Genomic DNA, 20,444 nt, shown 5'->3' with positions numbered 1-20,444 from the left:
AAACTAACTTTCAAAGACTTTTTAATTAGAATTTTTTTTTCTGAAACGGACCTTTTGCTGTGCAAATCAGCAGCACCTGACTTATGTCAATTTCTTTACAATCATTTTTATTATTATTTCTGTAAGATGGCAGGCATCTTGGATTACACCTGTTCCAAGGGCTTGAATTATTCTTAACCATGTTTAACTTGTATAGGTCTTCAAAGCTTAGCTGAAGCTATTAAGGTATGTCTACACTGTAGTAAAAAACCTGCGGCACTGAATCTCAGAGCCTGGGTCAGCTGACTCAGGCTCTCAGAACTTAGGCTGCGAGGCTATAAAATTTCAGTGTAGGCATTTGGACTTGGGCTAGAGCCCCTGGCTGTGAGACCCTTCCCGCTTGCAGGGTCTCAGAGTCTGAACTGCAGCCTGAGCCCCGTGAGCCCAAGTCAGCTGACCTGGGCCAGCTGCAGCCATGCCGCAGGTCTTTTCTTGCAGTATAGATATTCCCATAGGGTCCTGGATTGTCCTAATGCCTGGGTTATAGTTATGTTTAGTTAAAATACAGGGAATCTGAAATAAAAACCAAACAACGTTGCGAAGTAGGTGTAGGATCAAATTCTGCCCTCCACTGGTATAGGCCAAATTTATCCCTACTGTAAATCCCTAATAGTTGATAGCGTTGTACTTGTCTTTCTATCCATTTGTTTGTCCCTGTCTTATGCATGATCAAGATTATCCATCACTTTTCAAGTTGTGACTTTAATTGACTTTCTGCAGCTCTTAGTCAAAATCTGCCTAATTCCAGTCTCATAACTGTTTTCATAGCAACTAGTATATTTTAAAGGAGAAAGAGCATAGCAAGACTGGGGACAGAAAACACAAAAATGGGGGCAGAATAAGAAATGTATGTGGCTTAACTGAAATATATGATAGAGAGTGGTGCTTTAGGGATTGTATTGTCACTTAACTGGGATGACAGCATTACTCCCATTTGAGAGTCATGCTCTCGTTTCAAATTTAAGCCAATACAAATTCTTGAGCACCCTTCTCCATTATGTATTCTGTGTATGCTGAATAGGTCAAATACTGAGGTCTTTACTTGGGTTGTACTCAAACTTCATTTCTATCATAGGAATCTATGGAAACTTTCCTGAGTTAAAAAGACGTAAGAACGTCAGGTGTTGACTGTATCCTGAATATATTTTATTTTTGTATGTATGCATATGTATATATTTTGGAGGTGATAAGGTTCCCTCAGAATCAGTATTTATTCAAATTTGCACTTACAACAGGACTAAAATCCCTGTATCTCATGTTCTGATTATTTAATTTAGTCTCCAAATTTAATGCAATCTCTATTCATGGGCCTGTATATCTGCAACTTTGAAACAACTGGAAGAGTTCTTTTCCTTGTTTAAGAATGGTATATGGGGGTGGAAATGTTGTTCTTGGATCAAGGATAACATACATTCTATTTCAACAGGAGCAAGTGTTTATGGCCCAGCTAGAGTGGAGATGCTGATGGGCCTCAGTTATTTCAATGCTTGTGGGTGCTACCATTTAAAAATATTTTCTAAGCCTCCCCTTTTTGGGAGCATCCTTCCTTGCCTTTTATAGAGTGCAAGTTCATTATCTATCAGTCAAGGGGATCTAGTTATGGAACCAGAGGGAATCAGGTAAATCCAGAGTCTTGCCAACATCAGAATGACACAACATTGACACCCGCTTCTATCCCTAAATCCCTACCCCCGCAAAAAAACAAAACAAAATTCTACCCCAAGCAGAGCTTTAACCCCAGAAATAGAGAAGTGCCAGTGACTCCATGAAGTCCACTAGGGACTTGCTTTATTATTATTGATTTTACATGAAGACCGTCATGGTCATGGGTGACAGTGTAAAACCTTAATCTAGATAGGTGGGACTTGGAAAGCTGAATAACAATACAGTGCGATAGGCTTCATTCACCAAGGCACTTAAGCACATGTCTAATTTTAAGCACATAAGTAGTCCCACTGAAGTCAATGTGTTAGGCATGTCTTTAAACACTTTGCTGTACTGGGGCCATCATTCACTTTATATACATTAGTTTGTTGCACAGGTGTTTTATAGTTGTCCGTGAAGAGTCTGTAGAAGCTGCATGAATGGCTTGTAAATGTTAGACTTGCTTGTAAGTTTGACTGCTTAGGGTTCAATCCTGCAAAGTGCTAAGCAATGAGCTCCTTTGGCAGCTCTTCTTGGCAGTGTTACTGGAGAAGCATGGGCATGGAAACTGAAGTAGTCTCTCAACCACTAAGGTCTCCAGGCTGGCTAGATGACAGATGTGGAAATCTGTGCTGTACCAATCTACGGCAAAATAGAGCTCTCCAGTCTCTGAAGGTGTCAGCTCAGCACCTTTCATAGGAACTAAACTCATTAACACATTCTTAGTAAATTCAATAAAAGTAAAGAAATGGTTGCACTAGTTCTGAAGTGGTCTGTTATTAAATCTAGATAAGGACTAGATGAGACTGTGGAACCTTGTCTGTAATGTATAATCAGCAATGATTTTCCTTTCCTTTAAACTGGCTTTTTCCATATGGGTGCAGTGTAACAAATTTGGAAATATTGGGTCATACATTCACACAGCAGACATCAGCACAAGTATAAAAACAAAGTCACCCAGCCACAGATGACACCCCCCCCCCTTTGAATGTCTAACTGTCGAAACTATTATAAACTACAGGAGCATACACATGGCGAGGGTCCCTTTTTTTCTTCTTCAGAAACAACTTTTTATAGGTTTTCTTTAAAAGAGGGGCAAAGGTAATAAAAGAGGAACCATATGAGTTTAATTACTAGGATAAATATACTATCAATGACATAATTTTTGACGTGCAGCAGAGAGGAAATCAAAACCAACAATCATTTGAATGTTCACATCACCCTAACATTTGGTAACAAGAAATGAAAATAAAGCAATAGAAGCTTAGGACATAACCTCATCCACCCAAGTCTGGCTCAGTTCTAAGTGAGGGATCTGAGCTATTGCCAGTCTATTCTAATGCTAGGAAGGAAACAAATACCATAGGGCAGTATTATGGTTGTCACTAAATTAAAAAAAAAATACTGATTCCAGTGCATAGAATCAAAGTAAAGAAGTCCACATGCTAAAACCGTCACCAGTCTGTCACTTAAGTCTCTTTGAGGCAAGTAGCATTTGATATAGGGAGCATATGGGAATCAAGGGCAAAATTCCATTCTCCGGTCTGCAGTATGAATATCTTCTCTGCACTGCAGCTTTCTATTGCATATTCTATACTTTTTCCTCACCCTGAGTAGCCACTAAATTCAATGAAAGTTCTGTGAGCGTAATGAATATAGAATGTTTAACAGTGATCCATGGTGTGGAAGGTGGTGGGAGAGGAGGGGAGGCAGGGATATTGCCCCAAGAGGAAACCCAAAGCACAGAGCAAAAACACGAAGAGTGTTGCTGGAGTAAACCCACTAGTCTATATCAGAGTCCACGGAACTGGATAGCTCGCTATCTTTTGGCAGAGAGGTGGACTAGATAAATTTTCTGTCACCTTTTTGACTAGCTGAAAAAGGATTTTCTTCTAGAGGGGAATCTTAGAACAAACATCTGCTGGTTCTGTTTAGCTGCAGGTTTGCCAGATGCAGTAAAGATATGTTCATACTCGTTGCCTACAGTTGTTGCTTCTGCTTCTTCAGAAGAGATTAATATATAAGATTACAAATTGAATGTAGATGCTTTAAGATCCAGCTTCTTAAATGTGCTCACTAATGTAAGGAGTTGAGTAGGCATCTGGAAAGGCACATAAGTAGTTAGGAGAGTGGATCAGGAGATTTCTTAGACTGAGCAGATTTCTTTTCAGGTAATCTCTGGGTGAATATCATATTTATATAATCTGTAGGCAGTCGGAGCCCAGAGTAATCCCAGAAGCCACTGAACTTCAAAATATTCTCACTCCCCAGACTCCATTTCTTCTGGCACTCCAGGCAGCCTGAAATTCTGGATCCTGCTTTTGTTCTCCAAGTCACCTTTTCTTAGTGTAAGGAGTGTTGTGTCCACCTGTTACATCTGACAAAAAAATCTATAGATATTAACAGGAATTTTGAAAATGAAGGAAAAGATGCACTGGATTTTGAAGACTTTTTCCTAAAAATGGTATAATATAGATAACAGTAGGTTTGATTATTAACATCCAAAACGTAAATCACTTGTTCTTTATTTAGCGCCTTGAAACAGATGTGAGAGAATTACAGAAAAGATCTCTATGTAACTACAAGTAACTTGGAACATTATATTGGAGCTTTTTCTCCATTTTTAACAAATATATGTACTTTAATGAGTAAAGGAAGCTGTCTTTAATTTCCCAATTCATGTTCAAATAGGGGCTCCAAAAGGGAAGTATCTAGTCACACTGATGACCCTTGTGCCACACAGAGCTGTGCCTTGCTTTCAATTCCTGTTCAGCATAGATCTGACTCCTAACTAGCATATAATAATTTATATTACACTTAGATAGCTTGAGTTCATTATTTGGGCAAACAGTGCATTTCCCACTTTGAGAATGGAAGGAAAAACTGCCTAAGTGTTCAGTACTGGCAGTTTCTGAACACAGTCACAATTGTTTACTCAAATAGTCTATAGAAAACCATGGAATCAGTGCTAAATGGTGGGTAGATGTAGTGAATTAACCCCTTAATATGTTAGTGTATAGGGCCAGGTGCCCTTTACAGATGGTGTCTGCTTATTGAAACAACCAGCAATGCAAAGCAGACCAAGGATAGAGACCTCAAAGCTCTCGTTGCTCTCGGGTTGCAGACAGAAAGGAGGAAGCAAGATAGCTCCAGTTTTAATGTATGAAACTTTCATTACGACAACTGAAACAACACAAAAGTTGCCTGATTTCATATTTCATGATAAACTTTAGGTCTCATCCTGTAAGTGCTGAGTACCCCCAGCTCCTGCTAAAAGTCACCTGTCTGAATTCAGGCCTTGAAACTCAGTATAGGTTAACTCAGGGGCGGGCAGACTTTTTGGCCTGAGGGCTGCATCAGGTTTCGGAAATTGTATGGAGGGCCGGTTAGGGGAGGGGTGGCTCGCCCCCCCCCCATTTCCCTCTCCCCCCTCGCTTCTTGTCCCCTGACAGCCCTCCCCCCCGTACTCCTGTCCCATCCAACACATGCTGTTCCCTGACCTCCCCCGGAACCCCCACCCCTGACTGCCTGCTGCCGCCCCATCCAACTCCTCCTCCCATTCCTGATGGCCCCCTCTGGGACTCCTGCCCCATCCAACCACCCCTTCTTCCTGTCCCCTGACTGTGTCCGGAACCCCTGACCCTTACTGCCCCCTGCTGCCCCATCCAACCCCTCCCTCCTTCCTGGCTGGCCCCTTGGGATCCCTGCCCTCATTCAACCCCCCTGTTCTCCGCCCCTTGACTGCCTCAACCCCTATCCACTCCCCAGAGCCCCCCAAACTCCCCTGCCCTTATCCAATACCCCCTGGTCCCTGCCCCCTTACCGCACTGCCTGGAGCACCGGTGGCTGGCAGTGCTACAGCTACGTTGCACAGCACAGATCACCGGGTCAGGCTGGGCTCTGAAGCTGCGCTGCCCCAGGAGCTTGCAGCCCCGCCACACAGAGATTGCGCTGGTGGTGGGGTGCGCTGAGGCTGTGGAGGAGAGGGAACAGCAGGGGAGAGACGGGAGGAGAGCCTCCCGGGGCAGGAGCTCAGGGGGCTGGGCAGGAGTGTCCCGTGGGCCGTAGTTTGCCCACCTCTGGGTTAGTTAAATGCTTACAACTTTTCAAGTGAACTTGGGTCTTGTGTCTATCAAACCTGCATCCAGTTTTGAGTGAACTGGAGCTATTTATGTTTTTGGGTTCCTTTTAGCTCAAAACTCAGGGCCTGTAAGCTCGTGTGAATTGGAAGCAATTCAAAAGTTTACACAAGCCCCTGAGAACCAACAGTGCACAGTTCTGACCAAGCAACAGAACTTTGCTTAGCTCTCCATAGCTTATCACTTGACGCTCATTTGTCACTAAAGTTGCCATTTCTTACTCTTCTAATAGCATAACGGATGCAGCCATGGAAATTTCTGAGACAACAAGGTAGGATGTGGTAACCCCCTAGCAGAGAGAATTCTAAAAGGCAATTCCTGATACAATTTGCCATGACACAAAGCTGGCTTAGTGATTTTATTTCATACGTATTAATTTAAGAAAGACTTTGCTTGTATGCTTTCCGTTGGAACGCATGTGGCAGTCCTACAACAAAAGCATGATTTTTTCCTTCCAAAGGCTTTTTTCCTTTGCTAAAAGGCTGTATATGACACTGGAAAGCTCATGGAATTTTCAAACAAAATGAACTGCAGACTTCATTCAGACTCTGTGTACTCTGGAGAGCGTCTATCCATGGCACCCATTTCCCTTTAATTTCCCTGATCCCTACTGTAACTGAGGGAAGAAGATGGGCAGGGCAGAATTAAGGCAATTATAAGCCCAAACCCTCTGCTCTGAGCCCACTATACAGAGAATAATGCAAAGAACTGACTACCCAAAATTAGTATACTATTTTGTCTCTGTATGCAAGAGCTGTACAGACAAGTGGACCCAAAAATGTGTAATATTTAAAAACTAACTCAGAGAATTGTAATACTTTCCTGAATTAGGTGTCCTGTACAATATTTTATATTTATGAATGGAAAATTTGGCATTAGTTGGGATGAGAGCACCAGTGATGCCAACTTTTGTAATTTTATCACAAATTTTGTATTAGTTGGTGTTTTTCTGAAAGTTCTGGCTCCTGGAGTCATGTGATTTTGTGAGAACCTCATCTTTCACTTAAAAAAAAGTTTTTGGTCCTCATGGTTGAGCAGAAAAATTTGAAAATATGACCCCTCACTAAAGGCTCAAAAACCAGAGGGCCATTTAAAACAGTCAAAATGTTCTTTTAAAAAAACTCAATATTTTAAGCCAATCTCATGATTTTGGGGGACCTGCCGTATGAGTTTTGAATGTTTGGGGTTGGCAATACTGGAGCACCTTTCCATGCTGTTACTTACAGTGGTATAAATTTCTTTAATTAGGTTAAAACTTAGTGTCCCAATCAGTCAAATGGGGTGACCCTGACAAGTGCAGAAGGAGAAGCTGCTAGCCTGAAGTGGCTGAGAAAGATCGATTGACTTTGACCTAGTAGGAGGAAGCAAGAGGTCTTGAGTACCCAAGAACAAGTAGATGGTCTGAGGTGGGTTAAGAGAAAAGGTCATAGCTGAGTGTATGCAAACAGCCTAGTGCATCAAGGAGAAAATGCAGAGCTGGAGCAACAGAATATATGTCTGTTTCGCAGAGCAGCCAAAAAGAAACTGCTATCCTAGGGCAAAATGAGAAGTTAGCCCTCCTACCCACCACCTTGGCTAAAAGTTAGTGATTAGCTCAGAGTGACTGTAAGAATTTGGCTGCCCCTCATCAAGGAGCTCGGACTCTTTACTGTATAAGTATGGTATTGTGTACAAAAGTAAAATCAGGCCTAGTGGTTTGTGACAAATGGAAACCTTTTGGTCATTAGTTTTGCCTTTATCTTCATTTAAACTTATAAGTGTTGAGGGTTACCATTTAAATCGAAACAAAGTTGTTGGCTTGCAAACCATTTCTAGTTATATAAATATATCTAGGCTTCATAAAAAGTTGCCTGTGGCCTTCTACTGATTTTGCACGACCACAATAAAGAAAGGTGAGAAAATGCCTGGTGTGGATATTCTGGACCATTTGACTATTGGGAGTACCTGTAAAAGTTAGTAACTAAGCCAGTTTGCAGAATAACTAGGTTTTATTTCAGATTTAGAGAGACTAGTTCTTATTAAAGAAATGAATGGGTGACATTTCAATTCCATTTACTGAAATGATGCTGAAGATGAAAAATATTAGTAAATGAAGAATACTCAGAGCTTAGGAACTTTGTGATTTTTTGGTCTTTGAATTTTCAGTGGACAGTAGCAATGCAGACTTCTATCTATCAAAAATTAATAATTTACTTGAGTTATTGCAGTAAAGAAGCAGAATACAAGAAGGAAGAGAGAGAGACTGACATTACATGAAAAACACCTTTAGTCACATAAAGTCACATTAAAAACTTCAAGAATGTTAAATTACGACATATACACAAAGATATTAATAAAATAAAGCAAAACACATCTTAAGCAAACATTAAACAAAAATCAGTAAAGCATCATCGTCACCTGGTTCACTCAAATATTGTTAATACACCAAGTCAACCCAAAAGTGTCCAGATTACAAGTCAATCTGCAGCCAGGCCACAATCAGTGCATGGAACAGCTCTAGCACATCACACCGCTCTACACTGGCCATTCTGTCTTGGTGATATTTCAAAGGCTAGTTTTGTTTGACCCAGCAAGAAGTTAGTCAGGCAGGAAACTGGCTGAATGAGAGCCCTGTATCTCACTCTGAGAACAAACAGGAGCTTGGAGAAACCCAGTCCCAAACTGCTAGAAAGCTGTTGCAAAAAAACAAAACGAGAAATCGAACAGGGGCAGTGTACGAGAAAATGAAATACTGTGTCTGAAGCCGAACAGATGGGGCACTGCGCAGACACCTCAGGGGTAATATGGTGCACAAAACAACTGGTTTCTACGATGCTATGCAGGAGGCTCCACTGCAAGTCACTGGAGTGCTTAGGAAGAGGAGGTTCGTGCAGCATCCTCTAAGCTGGGGACAGAGTCATCCCCCAAGCTGCATCAGGGACATTAGAGAGGGTGGCATAATGCTACCACACCTTGACACACATGCCATAGAGCTGCCTCTTGGTCATGGTTACAAAAGGAACATTCACCAAACCCTTCCAGGACAATAATCTACCTGGTTGCACTAGGATCTCATCCACAGAAGGGAGACAACTAGTGAGGGGAACACAGGATTCCCACTGGAAGAACAGTCCCTGCAAAAACTTTCTGCAAATACCGAGCAGCCTGCTGAGGGAGCACACACCTGGAATTCAACCAGGACCTTATCAAAAAAATGTACAGACCAGATTGTTGTCTGAACAGCAAGAGCTGTTGGTGACTTCCAGATTGACCAATTAGGAACGACTGCGTGGGACAGCTTGGTCAACCCATCCTGAGTAAAAGCCATAAACAGGCTCCCGGAGAGAACTTCAACGGGAAAATATGGGTTAAAAACAGTGGCTCTTCCAAGAGCCATAAATTGGAAAATGCCTTTTCTGATTGAATGCTTTGCAGAAGTAGCCAGGTTATTAAAAGATCATTGTGGAATGAAGGCAAATCTAGCCTCTGTGATTGACCAAGTGCCAACAAATTTAGGTGAGTGTCAAAGCCCATCCCCCCAGCCAAACAGAGAAGAGAGATGACAAGGGATTTCCAGGCTTGCGGGGAGTCAGAATATAGCAACTGCTGAACAGACTCCAGGTGAAGGACTGCCTCCCTGCTGACTAAATCAGTGAGCCTCTAGCCTCCTTCATCTTGGCAGGAACAGCAAATCAGGGTGCAACCAGGGGTAACTATTAAAAAATGGTTAATAAGTCTCTGAATCTGGCCCAAAAGTCTCAGGTGGAGGGGGTGCAGACACACTAGCCAGTTCCTCAAGATTGAGACCACAAGATTGTTGGCAGTCAAAACCCACCTCCAAAATAGAGAGTCCAGGAAGGAGCCAACACCATTTCTGCAAATGCCCTTGCACCGTCTCCTTAATCCCCACCCGCTTCCTTAGCATATATTGTTCAGATCCCAAAAAGACCCCCAGCACCTTAATCCCAGAGGTGTCGCTGCAATTGTTGAAATTCAAGTCCTGTAATAATTTGGTAGTAAAGCGGTAGTGGTAATCACAGGGAGGAAGAGGGAGAGACACACTGACAGAGACATAATGATGATCAGACAAGTGAGTGGGAGACAGAAGACCAAACAAATATATTCACACTGGCCTTCATGTTATAAAAGTGATCCAGTCTAGCCCCTGAGACTTGACTTGGAGTAGCCTTCAGCTAAGAATACTGCCTAACAATGGGGTGAGAGAACTTCCAAACATCTGCTAACCCCAAGGTCTGTTGGAGACAATACAGTTCCCTGACTGACTGAGGGTGTGGCTCCTCATGGTTCATGTCTAAAACATAATCTACAGTGAAACTGAAATTCCCTCCCAGGACAATAATAGTATCAGGGTCACAGCCATGCAGCATGGGCAAGTGTTTGCAGAAAGGACACAATCTCACCTCAGAGTAGGGGCATACGCAGTAAAAAGATTTTAAAAAATAGTGACAATACATGTCTCCACCTGGAGGAACCAGCTCTGCACAATCTCCTTCACAGAAAGGTTCAGTGCCCCTGCACCCTGGAAAAAAAGAACAGCTACCCCAGCAGTGACACTGGAGCTGTAGTTTGAGAAAGCTTTCACTTCCCATTCCTTCAACCAGTTCCCTTGATTGTCAGGGTCTCAGGGCACTTCATGCAAAAGGACATCATCAGTCTGTTTTTGTCTGAGAAATTCAAAGAGTTGTGTTCTTTTATGACCATCCTGGCATCTATAAATATTTAGAGAGCCAAAGTTGAGTAGCACTAAAAGCAGAAAGTCAAGCAGCAGAAGGAAACAATAGAAACTGGAAGTACTTTGAACAAGATGAGCCATGGGGAGGCCTATATATCTTGAACAATCCACAAGTTTCTGCACTTTGCTCAGTAATGTTTCGATTTGGAAATGTTTCCTACGATCAACTGAGATCTCTCTCAAGTCAAGGGCAGCTGAATGAGCAAAGCACTGTAAGACATAGAAATAGCCCTGGACTTCAACTCCTGGCTTCCCTGTAGTGCTGTCCAAAAAGTCACTAATCTCCTTCACGCTGTACCTGCCCTGACTGAGACATCAGGAACCCGTCCCGTAAGGAGTCAGAGAGATCATCTCATCCTCTTCTCCCTCAGCCTCCACCTGCTCAGATGAATGTTGAACCTCCACTATAACAGTCTCATCATTCATGAAGCAGGGTGATTCAGTGGGAGAAGCTGGCATGTCTGTTTTCCCAAGAAGGGTAGGCAGTACAGCTTCAGATGGGGACCCAGCATCATCATTGCAGCATGCAGGATCAGGGGCTTGAGGACTCACCATGCCAGGGAGAAAGTACCCCACAAGGAGCTCCAGGCATGGAGCTACCACCTAGTGCAGTGCTATGCTTCTTAGGGGATACAGTTCCATCCTCAGGCACTATCAGCAGTTCAGGGGCTTCCAAAGTCTTAGCCCCTGTTAGAAGGAGTCATGCCTAAATCCATCCCGTTGGTCTGTTCTTCACCCACATCTCTACAATCTCTCTCTTCTCCTTGTGCCGGGAGGTGCTCTTCAACCCCCAGGACTCGTTTCTGTCCAGGTGCAAGTCATGGGGTTACAGCAAAGGTTCCACTGTGAGGGTTGCTCCCTAGACAATGGCAGACCACCTATGGTGAGGAGGAGGTGATAGAATCTGGCAGTGCAGATGCAGGCTCTGTTTTCTGCTGGTCCCTTGATCCCCTAGTCCCCTTCCCATTATTGTGGGGTCCCACTTTCTTACCATGGACCCCTGAGCCAGCAGTGCCTCGGCAGGAACCCTTCAAATGAAATATTTCACCACCAAGGAAATATTTCATACTTTCAGAGGTAGCAAACACTGTATAATCTGCCCCATCTGTGTGGTGCTTTTAAATCAGGTTCAAGGAGTGTTCATGGTTATTTCGAACCACATAAACCGGAATGACAGAACATGCCTCACCTCTGGCTTCTTCCATCCTGGTAGCAAAAACTACCTTCCCACAACTGTATAGATCATACACTAGTGTCTCATTGTGAAGGAAATGGGGGAACATTGAAAAAAACAGGAGTAAACAAGTAAACAGCACAGTGCAAGAGACAGCAGTCACATACAAAACCCCATGCTTAGGCATCAAACTGCTAAATCTATCTGAAGTGGACCCCATGGAAAAAAAAAAACCCGCTTCCCAAGGAAAAGGAGGGGGAACCAACCACACTCCTAAAATAAACAGCAAGTAACAAAGAAAAAGCACAGACTAACAGAAACCCAGCTAGTGTACACAGCACATGCCATGCACAGCCTCACTCTCAGAAACTGCCACAATCCCAAGAGAGAGAGAGAATTTAAGTTACAGGCTAAACATATTACATATGACTTTCCTTGGGCTGGCCACATGGTTATTGTTTTAAAAAGTACCAGTCATCATTAGACATCACAGAAATGTGTTTGTAATTCCATTCAGGCTGTGGTTAGAGAGAGATGGCTCTTAATTTTAAAAGTTAGGATTATATATTGAAACTAGGTTGACTGATACCAAAATCTAGATCGCTCTTTTTCCCATTTTTTTAAACATATAAACCAAAAACTGTCTGTGGGCTAAATTGTGAAAACTGCAGTGCCAAATGTGAAGATGCCTGCATGTGTTTGAGGAAGGCTTCTTTTTACAAGTGATAGCAACTAGTGAACTGGCCATGTTTTATCTGTGAATGTCTTTTTTCTCAAATGGAACTGCTCATTGTGTATTTTAGTGGCATTAATGTTATTTAAATCACTGCCGCTATCTCTTCATTGATTTTTAGACTCTGTTCCTACATTTGGAGATCTGAGTTTGATAGTTTGAAGACAATAAATGTAAGAAATGTTGGGCTCAAACAGCCAGTTTACTGTGAAGACAGGAATGGAGAAAAAGAGATGCATGAAAATGGGTGAAAATCTGGGAGCTCAGCTGAACTTCTTGAACACCCTACATGCGTATTAAACTCATGCGTGTGCAGGGAATGTAGAACCAGACCATGTAGAAACATGCTCATGTGTGTTGTAGCATCCGTTCACTCTCAGATTACACTAACTGGTCCAGATATACGAATTCAACCATCTTAATAGCCAGCAGCGGGTGTGGTCTGCTGTGCGCACCCTGACCAAATGCTAAGATAAGAGGATGATCTTACTGCCACAAAATTTGTTGTTGTACATCTACAGGAAGCAACTTTCTCAGCAGCACTGGATATAGGAATACAGAATATAATCACATGACCGTGTCATCATATGACCATGTCATCATATGACCATGAGCAGCTGAGAGCAACATGGCCATTTAGCATGGAGGAGTGTTGCTACAACATGGATGGAGCAAAAAATCCAGATTCCACAGGAGGTGGAATACATGGTATGCACAGAAAACACTGCTCCTCCAGATTACTGTCACAGTCCAACTGCCAGATTAAGACACAAGAGTGAGTGCACCAAACTCAGTAAGTCTAAATGTCATATGGACTTAGATATTGATGTGGCATCCACAGCTGATGTGCAAATATACACCATTATATAACTAGCTGCCAGTACCTGAGGTCAACAGCTACTCCCACCCTCACAGTCTGCCAGCTGACAAACAATTCCAACTCCAAGAGGCTGTCAATGCACATCTGACACAATCTGTATCTTGCAGTACTATGCTTCCCCTCCATGTCTTTAGGATGTATTTGTGTATGGTAACATAGGCTGCTACTTGTCTCACTGAAACTGAATAGTCCTGTCATGTCTCTTGTGTGTCCCTCTAGATAGCTGAAACCCCTAATTTAGTTTCTGGAAATTGCTTGAATTTTCACTCTCTGGGCTTGATTTTGCTTTCACTTACACTGGTGTAAGTCAGTAGTACCATTCAGGTCTGTAGGATTACAGTAGTGTCTAAGGCCTTCTTTATGGATCTATTTTAACATTGGTTCAGCATGTGCTATAGGATTTTTCCAACACCGTGCCTCCTTTCTACCAGACAGCACCCACTTATCCCATAGCACCTTGCATGCGGAGTCCAGGTGCATGGCTGCATGAGAGAGCACACAATGTTGCAAAACCTCTTCCATTCCTTTTGCACAGGTTTCCTGGCAATCCATGGGGCAATCAGACCCTCTGAATTTGAGGGACGAAACTTGGCTTATACTAGACATTAATCTACAGTGCATATCTAGATCATCATCATGCTGTTGGTAGTTCATTTCAAAAGATTATCATGGCGATAATTACAATTTTCTCATTATTCAATTTCTAAATTCACTAAGAGTATAAGAATGTAACTGTATTGTTCTTGTACATTGATCTCTTCTTTTCTTATGCATGACTTTTCAGTTTTGCTTTTGTCTACAGCGTGATACCTCATGAAGAAATGAAATTTATGTTTCAGTAATGGTCCAGGGAAATGGCAGATTTAAAGTGTTCACTTTGTATTTGTTCCATTTTCTCACCTAGTAGGATTTAAGTTGGTTTACAAGGATCAGGCTCTAATAAAAATAACACATGCTTCTGTTTTGGGGAAGGCTCTAGAAAGTTGGTTTTCCCCCCAGATACTTTTAGAGGACTTTCAAAAACTTCATCTTGTTCAGCATGAGAGCCAGACATAATTTTTAAATAGAATCTGATCGCTAGGTAACACAGCAGTGAAAATTATAGATATATGGTCAAATTCTGTTTGTTACATATGTTTGGACTCATAGGCATCCATCTGATTGCTCACATGTTATAAAGAGAAGATGTTAGACCAGTGTAGAATGCATGGAACAAATCTGAAACCTTTCCCTTTATGGGCAACTATTTCTCTCTTGTTATATTTCCATCAAAGATGCAGCTACCTGTCTTTAGGTGAGTGACATGATTGGCAATGGCAGTGGTTGCATTGTTTGGAAAAGAAGGGACTGGCAGTTTACAGGCTTTGTTTTGACTGACTGGTTTCGCCAGGCCTGAAGTTAGCACAGTGGTGATTAACAGATCGCTCTGACAGTGATTAATGCTGGAGTGCCAAGATCCAGAGCGTGCCAAAATATCCAAGAACAAAGAATAGCTGCTGAACTAATGGCTTCATTGTTTCACTTACTGCTTCAGATAGGGCTGCTTTCTTACTGCCTGTAGTCACCTCAACAAATGCAGAATGGACACTTAATGAAACCAGGAATACTGGAGAAGAAAGAGTTCTCAGCAAGAAGCCTGATCTTTCCTCTTTTAAAGTGTGCTTCCCTTCCTGAGGAGTCCCACTGAGGCCCATGGGATTGGGATTACACTTGTACAAACCTAGCACAATGTGGCATAAGCCGAATATGATGTGAGGCTTGAAGTGTAAAGAAGGTGCTTCTTTTTTTGTTCTTGTGTCTTGTGTTTACTGTCTAGTTGGATATCGGATGCTTGCATACCCAGTAGAACTAGGGAATTTTCATATTTTCATAAATGGTGGAGACATACAGCTGCTTCCATACTTTTCCTACCTACAGAAGTTGTCCTGTGACTAATATAAGTTGCTCTTTTATTTACAGATATAATACCTTGCCGAGCAGAAGAACACTAAAAAATTCAAGATTAGTGAGTAAAAAAGATGATGTTCATGTCTGCATCATGTGTTTACGTGCCATAATGAATTACCAGGTACTTGAATTTCAATGATTTTTGACAAAATGACTCTTACTTTCTGAAGGTGGAAGAAGAAGCTAGGCATAATCGTTTTTAAAAGTAAAGCAGATGTGAAAGCTTAATTTCTTACCTGTAATTGTACAGTATATTTGCTATTCAGTCTATTATAGGTCAAATTCTGTTCTAACTTACATGGAGGCAATTTTCATTAACTCAGTGGGAGCTGCACTCCTGTAACTGAGATCAGAATTCAGCTCAATCTATAGACTTGACATGTGTGAAGTTTAATGGGAATTGTACAGAACAGTTAGAATGTTATGCAAATAGCAGATATCAGATTTCACTCTATGCGCTTACTGCAAAGCAATAATAATAAAGCTGCATGGGAAAGAGTAAACTAGAGCAAAATGAATCTTCATTTCAGAATTTCTCTGTATTGTCACTGTGAAGTTGTGGTCACACAGCACATTCTTGTGGTTTCAGACACTCTGAATTTTCTCTGTAACAATTACTGTTAACTGTTACGTACCTCCAAAATAAGCTTCTCAAAAACATTATGTTTGTTTTGTCTTGTACCATCCGTAAAGTATTATTTTTAACCATTTATTTATTTAGGAAGTATTAACAAGTTTACAAACCTTTGCCATGGAAATATCAGAAACAACATAGTTGTTGACATACAGACATATAGGAATATAGTAATCAGATCTCTATTTAACATGGTATTTCCATACTACAGTGCGAGTATCATTACAATACCTATGACATGTCATTTCTGTTTACACATATTTAACAAACCAGGCATGTCTATCAAAAGTTAATATTAAAAAAAGAATGGACAGAGGGGCTGGGTTTTTTTGCAGGTGAATGTACTTTGAGTATTGAATAAATGATAACTAAATATCTAAGTATCTATTTGTCTTTTATGTTGCTGTGTACATAATTGGTACATATATTTTTCCATCACCACAAACTCCTATGTTTTTTAACCAACTCTCTGCAGTTGAACTGTTTTTCTTTTTTCAATGAGAGACTATCAGCAGTCTAGCACAGGGGTTGGCAACTTTTCAGAAGTGATGTGCCGAGTCTTCATTTATTCACTCTGATTTAAGGTTTTGCCTGCCAATAATACATTTTAATGTTTTTAAAAGGTCTCTTTCTATAAGTCCATAATATATAACTAAACTATTGTTGTATGTAAATAAGGTTTTTAAAATGTTTAAGAAGCTTCATTTAAAATTAAATTAAAATGCAGAGCCCCCCAGACCTGTGGCCAGGACCCAGGCAGTGTGAGTGCCACTGAAAATCAGCCCGCGTGCCGCCTTTGGCACGTGTGCAATAGGTTGCCTACCCCTGGTCTAGCAGTTACTAGTAGGGGAGACATAAATTCTGCATTTCCTTGTGTGTGACCACTTCCACCAGGAAGCTCCAGGAGGATTACCAAAGGATCCTTTGGTAATAAATATCCAACAGTTTGTGGTATCTGGTTACGGATTGTGTCCCAGAACTCTGTAATGACTGGACATGTCTGAGAAGTGTTTCTTGCACCAGTGTATAGGGTAAATTCTGCTCCTGGTTATACCATAGTCAAAGGAATTTGCTGAAAGTATTGGAAATCAGTGGCTTTGCCCCAGGTTTAGATCAGAATTTAAGCCTATTCGCCAGATCCTCAGCTGGTGTAAATCAGCATAGCACCACACATCTCTAATGAAAAAAGCATGGATAAAATGATCTATTGTTATAATAATTGAATGTTTTTCTTAATTCAGTTATGGTTTTCTGCATATTTAAAACACAAACAGTGATAGTCTTACAAATATTATAAACAGTTATTATATAGAAATATAAATATGTGTGTATTAGAACACATGTACTATTCTGTATTGGGCTAGAAACCCTTCTTTGAAGGGTAAGTGACACCCTTGATTGACTAAAAGGTCCAAAATGAGAGGGAGGGGAAATAGAAAAAAGAAAAGGATGAGGGGCTCGCAATGGCATTCTGGAAGGTTATTAAAGTCTGTGTTTGTCAGATGACTCACAGCCAAACCAAAAGTACTTTGCACACTGCTGGTAGAAGAACAATTGGTATGTAGAATATTAAATATAGATGTGCTGACTGATACCGTAAACTTGACAAAGTTTTGTTTGGCGTACAGAGCCATGAAGGGTTGCCAGAATTGGTCATAGATATGTAATTTACTGGAATTTTTGAAATAATAATTGCAGTCTCAAAACTGAAATGGTATTTCCCCTTCCCATTTCAGTATGGATTCAATATGGTCATGTCACATCCACATGCTGTTAATGAAATTGCACTAAGCCTGAACAACAAGAATCCCAGGTAAGATGTCAGGAGTTTAGGACCTAGGTAAATACAGAAGATACTGCTCTTGATGACTTTTAGAGACACTTTTCAAACTTGCCTATGCACAAGTTCTTTTGCACCAGAATAACTAAATCAATTTAGATGCAATGATGCGACCTGTAATGTAGATACACTTAAACTAGTTAAAATTACATGAAACCAGGTTCACTTAAGCCTATAGTTACTGTAATTTATCGCATGGGTCTGTATTAGGGGTTTGGACTGGTGTAACTAAATTGATTTTAAATTGATTTAGATATTATAGGAAAAGAGGTGAAATCCTGGCTCTGTTAAACTCAGTGGAAGATTTGCCATTGAATTAAGTGAATCCAGGTTTTCAACCAAGGTTTATAATACAGACAAACCCTTAGACATCGAACTGTTTTAGAACCCAGCACAGGTTCTTTAAGAGAGCTAGCGAGAGCAATGTTATTACTTATTACAGTGGAAGTTCCTTAGGTTGTAAGCTCTTCAGAGCAGGGACTGTCTCTTATTCTATGTTTGTACCGTGCCTGTACAAAGTGGCTTCATTTGTACTTGGGCCCTAGGCACTACTATAATAAACAATAACAATAATGTTCCTCGCTGCATGCTTACTTCTCTCTCTCTCCACACACACTTTTGCTCTGCTGGGAGTTGCCAAGCTAAAGTTTGGATCCCCAGAATTTCCTGATCTCAGGACCCTGAGAAATAATTGACTGTTGGTTGAAGCCAAACATGAGAAACAGTCTTGCGCATACAGTGAAAGATAAAACCACAGAAAGTGAGGAAGACTGTGACCATATCACCACAGTCTTTCTGCAGTGCTCCTCTTTAGAATGCAAACCTCTGAAATCATGTTGTTCTGGTGGAAGTTGGTGCATGACTTCCTTTAGTCAGACTTGTGGGAGAGTGTGAATACGGTGTTGGCAAGTCTCACAATATTATAAGTCACAGGATATTTAGTGCGGTTTTTTGAAGCTCCATCTCCAGTAGTTAGGAGATTATTTAAGAATCTCAGCGTTCAATTTTTAATAAAGCTAAGAACCCCAAAGGTTCATAAACCAGAAGGCAAATGTGAAGAAACCAAAATGTATTATGGTTTAAAATTTCATGATATTTAAGCCACTCTCGTGATTTTGGGGGCCCGGCTTGTGAGCTGAATGGGTGAGGGCGGCTGTTCTGTGGAAAGAGGGAAGCAGCAGCTCTATGCTATATCCTCCATATAACCAAGAACCATAACCATACACACTGTGCCGCTGGCGCGCCACAGAAATTAGTGGGCTAATTGAAGGGTGGAGTCAGGGAACAGACATAATTTCAGCATGTTCCTCTTGTGCCCAAATGGATGCGAGCAAAGCAACATTAATTGCCCCTCCTGCCTGCCAGCCCTGATGGAAGTGGTGTAGGATGCACATATATCAGTGGCAACAAAGAGTCCTGCGGCACCTTCTAGACTAACAGATGTATTGGAGCATAAGCTTTCGTGGGTGAATACCCACTTCATCAGATGCACAAAAGCTCATGCTCCAATATGTCTGTTAGTCTATAAAGTGCCACAGAACTCTTTGTTGCTTTTTACAGATCCACACTAACATGGCTCCCCCTCCGATACATGATACCAGTGGCAGACTTTGCAGCCATGGGAGAGAGAGCTGCTGCAACCAGCTTGGAGAAATTCAGGATCCTTATGATCCCTCTGCACACCAGATGGGTCATGGGGATCTGCGAGTTTGTGGACCTTGCCTCTTTCTATCCATAATTGGTATGAATCCCTCTACTTGAAGGGGAGGACATGAATGATATTCCATTACAAAAACTCTTTGAGCCTACTAGCAGAGCTTTGATCCTCCTGTGGGTTTTTGTGTGGCAGGGAAAAAACTGGCAATTAGAATCTGATTTAAAAATATAAAAATCCATTCAGGATTGTCGGGAAATTGAACATTTTATCTGTGTCCAGCTCTTACTGTAACAGTTTAAAAGCAAACTAGCATCTCTGTCTAAGGCCCTGATTCAAGAAAGCACCTAAGCCTGTGCTTAATTCCTTATATGTCTTTGTGATTTTAGTGCCTGTCAGTCATTCTTCCGGATAAGGCCATACTAGTGCCCTTGCCTTAGCTATGCAATGCAAGGAGTATGATGAGTTCCATTATGTTTCAGGCACTTGGAGTTTGTTGCATGCTTTTCTATCAGCAACATTTTAGATGAGTTCTTTTTCTACTTATGGATGAAAGGGAATTGTCTTTGTGTGAGCTTGGCCGCTATCCAGCTTGCTCAGAATTTCACACTAAAGAGGGGAAGACATGCTAAAATGTCGCATAATTCAGTGACAATAGGCACCTCTTGTTATACTGTAGTATAAATAAAATAATTGTAATGGAGGATTTTTCACAGTTGTATCTAGGAAAGTCATACATTGGAATCAAAGGCACATTCCTTTAATGTTGAACTTTTAGGGGAAATATTCTGCATTATGGTGAAAATAGCTGAGCAATAATTGCTGTTCATGATGTGCGTGAATTTTGTAAAGCGATCCCCCTTTAAATATATATATAAAACCACTCATGTGCATTATGGAGTGCCAAGTACTCTGGATCTGAATATGTTCAGAATATTGCAGCAGGTTCTCAGCACCTTGCGGAATCAGGCTCTCAAAGCACTTAAAAGAGTAAAAAGATACTGAGGTCAAATAATTGTATTCAGTCA

The 20,444-nt window shown here is 41.3% G+C and overlaps 1 protein-coding gene across 13 annotated transcripts in view; it reads left to right on the top strand.

Moving 5' to 3' along the window:
* FMNL2 (formin like 2) overlaps positions 1-20,444 on the top strand; it is a 277,001-nt gene that overhangs the window by 188,420 nt on the left and 68,137 nt on the right. For 12 of the 13 annotated variants that reach the window (XM_030580437.1, XM_030580433.1, XM_030580445.1 and 9 more), the window contains 2 exons: positions 15,301-15,409; positions 17,659-17,735. In XM_030580437.1, the coding sequence (XP_030436297.1) occupies positions 15,301-15,409; positions 17,659-17,735 (186 nt within the window). Of the gene's footprint in view, positions 1-15,033; positions 15,116-15,300; positions 15,410-17,658; positions 17,736-20,444 lie in introns of those variants that run through there. The other variant, XM_030580446.1, reaches the window with a different exon arrangement.

This window comes from Gopherus evgoodei, chromosome 11 (genome assembly GCF_007399415.2).
Source record: "Gopherus evgoodei ecotype Sinaloan lineage chromosome 11, rGopEvg1_v1.p, whole genome shotgun sequence".
NCBI lineage: Eukaryota > Metazoa > Chordata > Testudines > Testudinidae > Gopherus > Gopherus evgoodei.
Note: the sequence above shows the minus strand (reverse complement) of the source record. Positions and strands in the feature narration are given on the sequence as shown.